Source organism: Cyprinus carpio, chromosome B13 (assembly GCF_018340385.1).
Source record: "Cyprinus carpio isolate SPL01 chromosome B13, ASM1834038v1, whole genome shotgun sequence".
NCBI lineage: Eukaryota > Metazoa > Chordata > Actinopteri > Cypriniformes > Cyprinidae > Cyprinus > Cyprinus carpio.
The window spans coordinates 22,830,325-22,842,877 of NC_056609.1; the positions used below are offsets into that span (position 1 = coordinate 22,830,325).

At 37.0% G+C, this 12,553-nt stretch overlaps 2 protein-coding genes across 3 annotated transcripts; one reads left to right on the top strand and one right to left on the bottom strand.

Annotated features, from left to right (window-relative positions):
- Positions 1–233: 233 nt before the first annotated feature.
- med6 (mediator complex subunit 6) lies at positions 234–4,894 on the bottom strand. Of its 2 annotated transcripts, none has more exons than XM_019079838.2 (8): positions 4,773–4,894; positions 4,314–4,473; positions 4,026–4,117; positions 1,475–1,557; positions 1,268–1,376; positions 1,055–1,170; positions 917–944; positions 234–635 (listed from the first exon to the last, which is right to left on the bottom strand). In XM_019079838.2, exons 1-8 carry the CDS (start codon positions 4,792–4,794, stop codon positions 481–483), a joined length of 765 nt encoding a protein of 254 aa, XP_018935383.1. In that variant the 5' UTR covers positions 4,795–4,894; the 3' UTR covers positions 234–480. The 2 variants fall into 2 exon arrangements, with proteins under 2 accessions (XP_018935383.1, XP_018935384.1); XM_019079839.2 differs by having other exon boundaries at positions 844–944.
- A 2,980-nt stretch (positions 4,895–7,874) lies between these two features.
- Positions 7,875–10,893, top strand: LOC109062775 (tetratricopeptide repeat protein 9A-like). Its single transcript, XM_019079842.2, has 3 exons — positions 7,875–8,617; positions 8,961–9,143; positions 9,961–10,893. The coding sequence occupies exons 1-3, from the start codon at positions 8,173–8,175 to the stop codon at positions 10,041–10,043; spliced, it is 711 nt and encodes a 236-aa protein (XP_018935387.1). The 5' UTR covers positions 7,875–8,172; the 3' UTR covers positions 10,044–10,893.
- Positions 10,894–12,553: the final 1,660 nt, after the last annotated feature.

The window sequence follows — 12,553 nt, forward strand, 5'->3', positions numbered from 1 at the left end:
TCTTTACTTAAAAACCTAATGATTTTTGGCATAAAAGTAAAATCGATATTTTTGACCCATGCAATGTATTGATGGCTATTGCTACAAATATATCCATGCTTCTTATGAATGGTTTTGTGGTCCAGGGTCACATTTGAAGACCACAATCCAATCTACGTTAATCATTATGCAGTTATTGAATAACTTACAAAGGAGATGCCTAAAAATTTTTGATCAGAAAAAGACTGTACAAGTTTTGATAAACTGTGTATTTTTACTGTGAGTGATGGAATGGCATAATACTACAACTCAGCAACACTGAAATATAGAAAATGACATACAGACACATTTCAGTTCCCTTATCACAAAAACTATTAAATTATGAAGACACTGCATTTATATACAATAACCATAACAGTCCACCCTTGGTTTGCTGGTGCAGAGAAATATCCACAGAAGTCCTGCAACATCAAAGATGTTTGTGGCTGACCAGCATGTGTGTCACTGCAGGCGTGCACGCTTCTCAGGAGGTGGTTTGTTGGGTGTAGTCTGTGGAGCTGGCCGAGGAGGGCCAGGAGGGGCTGGAGGTTTCGTGTCTCGCTCTTCTGGAGGCTTCACTATCTCAACCGGCACTTCTGGTTCTTTCTTTACCTCCACTATAGACAGAGAGTGAGAGCTTATTTACTGAGTGCAGGATACTTCTAATGTCTACAAAGCTTTTCTCTTCTTCTATATTAGAGTTGAAAGCATTTAATCGGTTAAATTTTCCAATGGATAGTCGGTCTTCAATCAAACCACATGTAAACAATACTATATTATGCTGCTTTTTCAAATATATGAATTATAGTTGTGCATAATCCATACCATCTACAGCAAATCTGACTAATTTTCATCTGTAGCATGTGATCAGATGAGACGGAGTCAAGTATTTGCATACCTGGGACAGGCTTCTCTCCTGGTTTGGGCTGAAATAAACAAAATGAGAATTTAAATTATAAATATTATATTATATTATGCACTAATTAAAACAACATTCGGAAACCTGTTAGAAATGTTTAGAGTATATTAGGAATACCTGATAGAAAGTTGGGGGAAATTTATTGCGCAGATCCAGTAGCAGTGTGTCAACTCTCTGCCTTTGGAACAAAGAACTCGGCTCCTCTTTCCGCTTAGATTTAGGCTTTACCCTTTCTATAAATAACACATACACAACACTATTTTAGCACTTCTGACAGGTACAGCTATACGTGTTGAGAGATGCTTCCTGCTGCTGTGTGTGTGTTCTCACCTCTCTCCTCCTGGTCTTTAAAGTGCCACCAGTACCCTTTGGATGGGTGGTACCTGCAGAAAGACATCGCCTCATCAAACGCAGACTGAATCCCATGAACTGCTGAGAGCTAGGACACATCAAAACAAACCAAATTTAATGTTCAGAGTAATTATTATTAGGAGTAATTATATAAGAGATTATTATTCTAGGGTTATATTAACGCACCACTCTGGAACTGATGACTGATCCCAGGTCAGGCGCTTGATACACCACTCCAGCTATGATATAGTAGTCAGCAAGAGGGATCACTGCAGGAAAAGAGCAGCAAGGGAAACAGAGCATACAAAAAGATTTTAAAGTTCTTTTTTCTGCAAAGAAATTTAATGTCAGCATGTTGAATGTAAAGTCAGCAAAAAGGACCCCATTTATTGAGATAAAGAACATTCCTGGGGCCTCATTTATAACTGTTGCGTACGCACAAAAACAGCCCTGAAAGAGGCGTACACCACTTCCTGCGCAAAAGGTGGGATTTATAAAAACAAACTTGACGGGAAAATTTGCGCACCTGCATGCAAACTCTGACACATGCGTACAAACTCTTTTTCCTGGAGTGAGAAAATGAAGTAAGAACAATGATTTTAAGCTCTGTTTTCATGTTGATATATATATATATACACATTAAATATTTCACTCTCATATGGAGATAAGGACTGAAATTACATGAAGTCATTACGAAGAACTTTTTTTTTTTTAACCAAAATTATATGAATTTAGACATATTTGTAGTAAATGTGCTTGATTACTTTTCCTCTTTTATTGACATCGAGGACTGCTATAGGTGCACAATAATTCATCTTTAAACTGAAGTGCAGATCTCATGTTACTAGAAAATATTTTTTAGCGAGAACAATGATCAATGATGCGCACTTCGATATTATGGAGAACACTGCTGGATTCAGTTGTCGAACGGTCCGTTATCCAGTTTGAGTAGGTCCAATGATAATATCTTACTGTACAACCGCAGCTGCACAGAGGTGTTGATGTCGTGTGAAGTCATCTCTACAACATTACGAAAAGTACCGCTGTATTTGAAGGCTACAACTTGAAGAAAACAGTAAGATTTATATGGTTCCTGTTTAACATACTTTGTTAGTGACGTGCCGAGTCAGACAATTTTACACTGCAATAAACAGGCCTATCTGTTTCCACTCAAAATAGCTAAAAGATATTCACCTTATCAGCAAAACTGCATAAATTTAGTTTGATTTGAATTGTTTAAAACTATTGAATTAGGCTACTATTTGGCCAGTGTTAAAGAATGAGATCAACTCTATTCTAAAATATTTATCTGTTAATCTGTTTTTACCTTGATATATTTATTCTAAAACATAAGGATACTGGATGATTTTTAGAAATAAAAATTAATGTATGGGACAAATGGCATTTATAGTCCGTATCTCATTTTTCCTCAATGTATTTTATCTTTGACGGTGTTAATCATGGTGCCACGTGGATGGGAATAAGCATGGAAATGATATGCAGATGAGGTTATGCATAGTAAAACAAGGCGTTGTAAGCTCCATATATGGTGATTTTGGGGAGGAGACAGGGTGGAAATGCACGTATGTACAATCTTCCCCTGAATGGGATTTATAAAGGGATTTTTGCGCAGGTTTGATAAATCTGAAAACTTTTGTGCGTACGCAGAATCTAGCTTTTGAGTGTAGGTACACTTTTAGGATTAAATCTACAGAGTTTTATAAATGAGGCCCAGGTCTTTCAGAATTCAAAAAATTTATTATGCTGAAACTATTTTTTTATTATAATTATATTTTTGTATAGTAATTAATTGTAAATATATTTTATAGTAATTATGTGTACTAAAATTCTCTTGCAGTTCAATCTCTCATTATAAATTGATTAACACAGAGTAACTGCAGAACAAGGGGGACAAAGATGATACGTGTAAGCACAACAGCCACACAGATCGAAACTTGTTGCATTAGTGATTAGTAGAAGCTATTAATCTATTAAATGTTCAAAATGACTTTTGTAATACCACTTCACTGTAAAATAAATGCAATAAATGTAAACTGCAAAAATAAATGTAAAAAAAAAATTATGTAAATTCAAAGCAAAATGATTATTGTTTTTATAGTAAAATATCTTTAGGCAGCCTGAGTGATTTAACGCCAGTATGCAAAATGCATAGTCTTTAAGCAAAACACATATAGAAAAAGTTTTCAAATATACTGCAACAACATCCTATGTTTAAAATGTTTTGAAATTGTATCATTGTCCTTTTTGTCATTCTGGTGCACTTTGAGAGCAAAATTAAGAGCTTGAACCTTTACAGTGTTCATCTTAAACAGAACAGAATATATATAGATTGATTTGTACCAGGACTTTAAAAAGGACTCAAAATTCTTTAGAATCGGTGCGTGTCTCAGTCCACATCACAATGACACTGAAGACTTCGAAAGATAAACCAGGTAAAATCATCATCAACCCTAACAATAACATGTACTGTTTAAATGGCTTTGAAATTGTACCAAACATTGTCATTTTCCACATTGTCAACAAGTATAATTTTACTATACTTGACCTGGATTGCAAGTCTGTCAACACTGCAACTGATACAAAAAAGCATCATCTGAAAACACAATGCAGGCACCAAACTAACAATATTCTTAAATTACCATATTAAAAGCAAAAACGGCAACATAGCAGAATCTGAACAGCACAGCATGAACTGAACAGCACTGGAGAAACTCACCTTGTGTTGGTGACTGTCTCTGCTGTTTTCTGATGATGTACAGAATCGGCTCCTGAGCGTGAAGCAAAATATATTCCACACCCACCATCTGACTACACCCATAGAAAACACAATTAGACACAAACAACACAGCTCTACCTATTTTAATTGAATAGGAAATAAAACAATCAGTAGTGGCAGTAAAATAAACACACATTCATGCATAATACACGTATAACAAAATATAACCGACATGACTAAGAGTATACCATGTATAACACCGTTTTAATGGCATAGCGCAGTGCTTACTTGAGATGATCCAAGGTTAACCTCTGCATTTTGACCACCTCGTTGTTGCAGGTGCGATCATAGAAGGGGTTGCTCCTCTCGGAGAAATACTCCAGTACATTGCTTGGGTTCAGGATGGGCACCCAGCCACTGTCCACCCACGAGATGCCCAGCAAATTATCTGACAAACACAAAACAAAAAATCATATTCGAATGAGAATATTTCCGTCAAGTACGAAAAAATACAATAAAATATATCGTAGAGATTTCAGATAATACTGCGCGCCTCCAACAACAACGAACTACAGCGACAACGCTAAAGAGTGATTATGTTGGCCGGACAAAGCCAGCATTCTGTTAAACTATTTTATATTTCTTATACAGCATTTTAATGTGATGGGAAATAGGATTTGCTAGTAATAAAGTTGTCAAAGAAAATAAACCATCTGCTAATTAATTCGCGAAACCAACTAACGTTACCTCTTAAATCCACCGACGCCATCCTCGCACTCTGACGCAGGCTGATGACACAATTACTGTCGCCGCTTTATGACGCTTCCCTTTTACTTACTCCGTGAAGTAGTCAAAAGAAACCCTTAAAAATACCACAAAGACAGGTTTACAATTTGAGAATTTGCAATTGTGGATGTAAAAGTTGCTAAATAAAATAATACAATTTTTAATAAAACAAATATTACCTTTTGTGGGGTCTAGTCAAAATACCCAAATATAATGTTTCTCATTTGTATAGAAAATTCTGGCAAAATCTTGCCTTTCAAGTGTTACTGCTGTTGATATTTTGCATTTTGTACTGTTTTGTATGTTCTTGTTTTCGGCAATAATTTTTTTTTTAAAGAAAATAAAAATAAAAATGTCAAAAGAAACACAATCCAAAAATGCCTTTCTATTTTGCTTCATGGTTAAAATTCAGTGTTGAAAATGCTCACTGCTTCTTATGAAATTCCTGTACTGAGGAAAACCTGATTTTTGTGTGTGCTTTATTCTTTCTTTTGCTTTTTTTACATTTATTTATCAATACTTTTTTGATTTGCTGCTAAAACATAGTTTGCTAATAAAGTATTGAAGCAAGTCCTATTTAAGCTTTATTATTATATCTGCATTGTGCAGAACATTATGTCATACATCACGGGATAGTTTATTTAATAATGTTTGTATTGTGCACACACACACACACACACACACACACACACACACACACATATATATATATATATATATATATATATATATATATATATATATATATATATATATATATACATGTATGCATTCATACATGCATAAAATAGTCAGGTTAATTCTTAACATCAAGGCTACGTTTATGCAAGTAAGCAAGTAGCCCTCGGGATCTCACTATGATCAGTCTTAGATCAGTCTTGCTATGTTTACAAGTGTTCAGTCATACACACACAATGATGTACAATATTTTAGATATTCTTAATAATGTAGGCTATAGTCAACATGACCATGGAAGCAAGAATTAGGAAAGATGCCTTTGGACCTAATTAAAACTATTGGTTTGAACATCATCACTACAGAAGAATTCATCAGATGGGACAAATACCCAACAGACTCCCTGCAGGCAGAATTCTGCAAGAATATCCTATGAGTGCAGTGCAGCAGAAAACACCACATAATGCCTGCAGAGCAAAAACAGGATTATACCCATAAAAAAATCCAGAAAAGATCTATTACATTCCACATATACATGAGCCACAGTCATACTCTACAACCCCAACGCCAGTCAAGCTTAAATGACATTAACCCTTAAAGGGTTAGTTCACCCAGATATAAGAATTCTGTCAATAATTACTCACCCTCATGTTGTTCAAAACCACTGATGTGCCCTTGCCTATTTTAACAATGTCCTTACTACAGTACGTTTCTGGGCCTGGGTACATTTCAGTTGCTTTGCTGTCTATGGAGGATCAGAGAGCTCTCGGATTTTATCAAAAATATCTTATTTGTGTTCCGAAGATGAATGGAGGTCTTACCGGTTTAGAACAACATGAGGGTGAGTAATTAATAACAGAATTTTCTTTTTTGGCTGAACTATCCCTTTGACCTACCAAGAGATGGCAATATAGTACCCTCAGCAAGCTGGTTTCAGTCACGTCAAGTGTAATGTTCACATTGCAAACCACATGTAAGAAAGACCACAAAATATAATTACTTCAAAATAAATTAATACATACATATAAAAACAAAGAGAAAACAACCCCTGACCTGAGACCTGACTTTAACAACATTTTCCTTATGTTGGAAAAATAATAATTCTATCTGTGCCTAAACAGAATTTCCATAGGATATGTGAATGTGACCAACAAAAATAAGTCTTGACTACTGTATGTACAAACCCAGCATTTTACAATCATAGCTTTGCCAGGACAGGACAAACTGTGCTCTAATCACCCTCTGAGAAATGTACCATTATCGTAACTATTTTTTGCCAAAAAACTATTTTAGGACCATGATAAATCAATTTATTATCCTCAGGAAGTTTTTAGAACATTTATTTTTAAAATAATCAAAAGAAGGGTATTAGGTGCAATTATAAGTCTATAACTAATACTATACACAGTCACAAACTATACTAACCTGCCATCTTATGGCAACATACAGGATATGTAACATATATTCCACAAAGTAATAATATATATACATATACATTGAAAAAGACTGCGTTTTATTAAAACATATTGGTCAGCAAATGTAGAACAGGATTTTGTCATTTACAGACGTGTTTAAAACTAATATAAATATTTATATTAATATAAATATTTCAGTAATATCAACCACCACCCATGCAGTCACAAACTTTTTTTTATAGAGGCTGAGTTAAAGTGATAGCATCTGACATTCGTGAAACTTTCAATCACCAGTCAAGAGAATAATAGTTGTGAAAAAAATTTAAAAACTTAAAAACGTCAGAGAGTAGAAGAAAAATACTGGACAAGAAAAGAAAGAAAGAAAGAAAGAAAGAAAGAAAGAAAGAAAGAAAGAAAGAAAGCACTCAGACAGATCGAACTCTACTAGTTTATGTGTATATGACTTTCACATGTGTTTGAGAATATAAAAATAACAGACTGAGCAAAGCAGAACTCCACCCAGCACGATTTACCGCAATCACGACACACCCAGACACAACAACCGTACCAGCTACCCGCTTACAACACACACACACACACACACACACACACACACACACACCTGTGGGACAAACATGACGTTTCCCAAAGTGATTCATTCCATTACGCAGATATTCACCATATTCTTAATTAAATGAATGTGGGTTGACAATAACTTTGTAGTGAGCATAATGAAAGAGAGAAGAACAGGTCTTCTGAATAAAGGGAAGATCAAAGTAAGAGAATGAAACTGTAAACAGCTCTTTTCAGTGTCCAGCAGCAGCAGCTGGTTTTCTGTTCTGTGTTCTGGGGTCAGAAATCACGTCACACGAAATCATCGTTTGAGCAAGTAAAATGCGTTTGTTCACGGCTGAGTTGCGCTCAGCTGGATTTCAATGTAAACGAGAGCTCGCGCAGGGGGGCTGACAGACCGGTTATCGCGCTCCATCAGTGATGACCGCAATCTTAAGGGCAGCGCGAGCTGTGGCTTCATGCGCACGCTCGCTCACTCCCTTTCGAGTCATTTGGTGAGAGCAGGACGTGCAGATCCCTGTCCGTTCCTCTAGACTGCTGAAAAAAAGAGAGAGGCGGCGAAAAAGAGGGAAAATTCACAGTATTGTGTGCGTGAATCATCCGGGAATCCATCTTTAAAACAGAACCGTGAAGACGTGCTCGTCACGCGAGCATGTGAACGCGCAAAGAGGCAACGAACGAACCTCGGAAACGTATCGATGAGCGTGGAGCAGGGCAGGTTTGAAGGGATGATACGCAAGGGAAACGGCACGCTGAGCGTCATGAGCGGCAGCGCGAACTCCACCGTCACGCAGCCTCCCGGTGGACGGAGCCGCGGAGACTCGCGCTACCCGCAGTACGCGCCCCACCAGAGCGGTACGATGATGGTGAAACCCCAAAACGAGCCGGCGGACCTGGTCAAACGAGCCCTGGACTTCAAGACGCAGGGCACGCAGTGCTACAAGGATAAAAAATACCGCGAGGCCATCGGCAAGTACCACCGCGCGCTGCTGGAAATGAAGGGTCTGTGTCGAGTGCTGGGGGACCCTGACACCAGCAAGTCTCCCTCTACAGTCCTGACCAGCATCAGCAAGTCCAGCCTGACAGACGAGCAGAAAGGCGCGGTGGAGAACGCGGAGCTGGAGTGCTACAACAGTCTGGCAGGTGGGAACCACTTTGACTAGAGGATTTTCAGTGCACTAAGGTCTGTTTTCTATGTATTCCACCTGTTAAGACTGAATGCAAGGCAAGCAGACCATAATATTCAAATTAGTGCTAGGTTTCAGCGGTAAACTGCTAGATTTGGTTTCTCCAACCCTGAATATGCCTTGAAAGAAAGTAATCTGCGACTGAATGTCTTCAATCAATTCTGCATGTAGAATGACGTCATGGTTTGTCTAGATTACAGGTCTTGATTATTAAACTGCAGAAAACATGATCAAGTATCATAAACACGAATCATCAATTTTGCATCGGTGCCATTCGTTCTGTCTGTGTTTGCATGTAGCATGTCTGTTGCAGATGGAGCTAGTGAATTATGAACGGGTGAAAGAGTACTGTCTGAAGGTTTTGAGAAAGGAGGGTGAGAATTTTAAAGCCCTGTATCGCTCTGGTGTGGCGTATTATCATCTGGGAGACTTCAACAAAGCCCTGCACTACCTGAAGGAGTCACACAAACAGCAGCCCACAGGTCAGTCGTATCAAACTCTCACACACTACACTAGGGTGCATGGACCTCTGGAAGTCTGTCTCAAATCTCACTGCACAAACACGGAAAGCCATGAGAGTGCAACAACAAATGTTCACTTTTCCAGTGGCATTGGTTCCATAATACATCTCCTATTCATTTAGTTTCCTTTATAAGTGTTAGCTTTGGAACATAACCACGCTCTGAAATGAACCACAACATTTCAACATTTTATTTGTTATAAGTATGATATCTTGTTGAGAACTGCAAAGTTGATTAAGAGTGAGATGCATTCCATTATAAGAGGTCGATCGATGGTTCAAAAAAGTTTGACAAATACCAAATGCAATTATGTGTTTCTGATGTCATCACAAATTGAAAATGCTGTCTTAATGTCATTAAAATGCAGAGTAAGTAATACGTAATTATGCTACATTTGCAATAATATGAACCAATGAGGTCATATTATTACAACAAAACAAACATCTCAAAGAACAAGAGAAAAAGATTTTAGAAAATGCTAGTCTAGTCTGATTCACTTGCCAGTATGATGATAATATTATGTGTAAACCATCTTTTTTTATACTCTGTCGCAAAACACTATCTCAGCATTTCAGGGCTTCATTTGAGCTCTTACACAAGTCTTATATGTTCAGTTGCAAGTACAAGAAGCAGCTTCTGAACCCAAAACAGTGATTGTGCTGATAAATTAATAATAAATAATCACAAAACCTAAATTATTTTTCTTTCACTACACTTCCTGCCCGCATTTTCTCAGTTTAAACAGCTCTTTTCCTCTTTGTCCATGCATGTGGAACAGACACAAACGTCATCCGCTACATCCAGCTCACGGAAATGAAGATTCGACGAAATGCCCAGAGAGAGAAATCAGAAGCTCCGTAAAAAAAGCAGCTCCTGCTCGAATAGCTTTCCACTGCGGACACCCCACACTTCCCTCATCGCACTCTCTGTGGACGAGGTTCGGCATTTCACGGAAGACTTTATTCCAGTGCGGGTCAACACACCTGTCTCAGTCCTGTCAGAAACAATCTCTGGCTCAGAATGAAGAGCTGAATCAGGTGTGCTGTGTCCTGCAGTAGACTGTGAAGACCAGGGATGGAGACCACCAGGGATCTCGATGGCATTTATTATGCTTTTTGAAGTACAGTAGTGCTGTCAAAATGTTTGCTTTCATTCCTCAGTTGTATTTAAGCTAAAAACTAACAGATGTAGGTCTCTCAAAGTGGTTGTGGTCTGATGTTGTGCTCCACAGAACACCCTCAGATCATTTTGTGGCTGGTGAAACATAGTTTACATATTCCTGCAGCTGCTTTTTCGTTTGTATAATGTTTCCGGATCATGACAATGATGTTTTTATTAGAAATTCCGAATCATTTTTGCTAGAAACACATGAAGCTCCTTCATTTGAAATGCAGTTAAGTGCCACTACCAGTGAAAACGATGCCAATCATATACAACCTACTCTTCACTTAACACCCACATTCAAATCGCAGTGGGAAAGATCTCTCTCTCACACACACTCACTCACACACACACACACACACACACACACACACACACACACACACACACACACACACACACACACACACACACACACACACACACACACACACACACACACACACACACACACTCAGTGGACATGAGTGTAAGCATGTGAATCAAGCACAGTCTGACAGCATACAAAAGCATATAGGAGTAAAATAAACTGTGGTCATTGTTATACATAGGAGAGTCTGTTTTTTATGTCCATGCTGGGTTGATTTATCTCTGATTCTTACTGATGGTGAGGAGTGAAGGTGTTAGTTTGATGATAATATTTTAATTTTGACAGAGAAGGGATTTTATCTATATTTTCACTGTACTCAACTGCTTATTATGGGTTTTACTTGCAGTTAAACAGCAGATACACAAAACAGTCCAGTTCTGTGCTCCATTCTGGTTGCTATGGTGAGGTTGCATAGAAATCTTTCTTGGAGACAGATGGGGAAGCTGTCCTAGACATGCTCTGCGTGTAACAGAACGAAATTTCATTAAACTGCTGAGCAAATATTCAGTATTTCTTAAATTTGCAGTAATGTGGACCAATGAGGTTGTATTACTACAAAACAATAATCTCACATTTAATAAATCCCATATATATATATATATATATATATGTATATATATATATATATATATATATATATATATATCTATAATTATTATATTCAAATATAAATAATATTTTAATAAACCAATATTTAAATAAAAATGGTGAATAGGGTGGGTCAAATTTTATCAAGTGGCTAATCACAGTACATTAAGACAACTGTTTTGTATTAGATTTATGAAAGGTTATGCTTCAATATGCAAATGATGCATCATCTGATTAAATATGCATAGATTTGCATACAATTCCAGAATAGAAATCTGAACATCAAATAAAGCTATGTTCAAAATTCTTATTTTTGCAATTCTTGTTTCATATAGGCCTAATATTTCTTTGGATCACTCCAGAAATCAGAAAATACTGTCCACTGACAGAAAATAAATTCACCATGTTTTTAGGAATAAAATGTTACATAAATCAGGTGAATTATTATATATGAATGAAGCCCTTTGTAAAAACCTTCAAAACATAGTTAGGAATATAAAGGAAAAGTCTGGTCTACATAAATGATAAAGTAGAGATTTCTGGCTCAGTGCATGACCACAAAAAAATTAACATTTTGAGAAAACACAAATCATTTCAAATACAAAATTGAAATCTACAGGTGCAAATAGATAAAGTAATAAAACAAACACTTAAGTGTGTATTTTGGATGTTTTCTTTGTACTAGTTTGAAACAAAAAATTGATCAGTGCATGAAAAAATAATGGGTTGGTCTTTTCTTAATGTTTATATTAATAGAGATGAAATAGAGAATGCTTTTGGAAAATGGCAGTCAAGTCTCATTTACTTGCTGTGATGATGATAATATATGAAAATCATTTTCTGGAGTTGTGTACTCTATCCTAAGACAGTCAGTCACAAAACACCACATCTCAGCATTTCAGGGCTTTAATTGAGCTCTTACACAAGTCTAATGTGCTCGGGTGCAAGTACAAGTTTCATAGCAGCAGCTTCTGAACCCAAAACACCTGCTCTTCAGGACAACAGTGATTGTGCTGATAAATGATAGCAGATGCTCCTTGTGATGGCAACACATTCCTTTAAGCCATAAAAATACCACTGTTCGACATACAGATGGAATGAAATGAGAGTTCCTAAATCCTCAGCCAAATTTTCTTGCCAGATTTCAGGACTCTGCATTCTACTGCAAGTTCATTTTGCCGTATGCATGAAAAATTATGTTCAAAATCTGGTTTCAGGTGACAGAAAGTGGGAGACAGACACAAGCACTTGT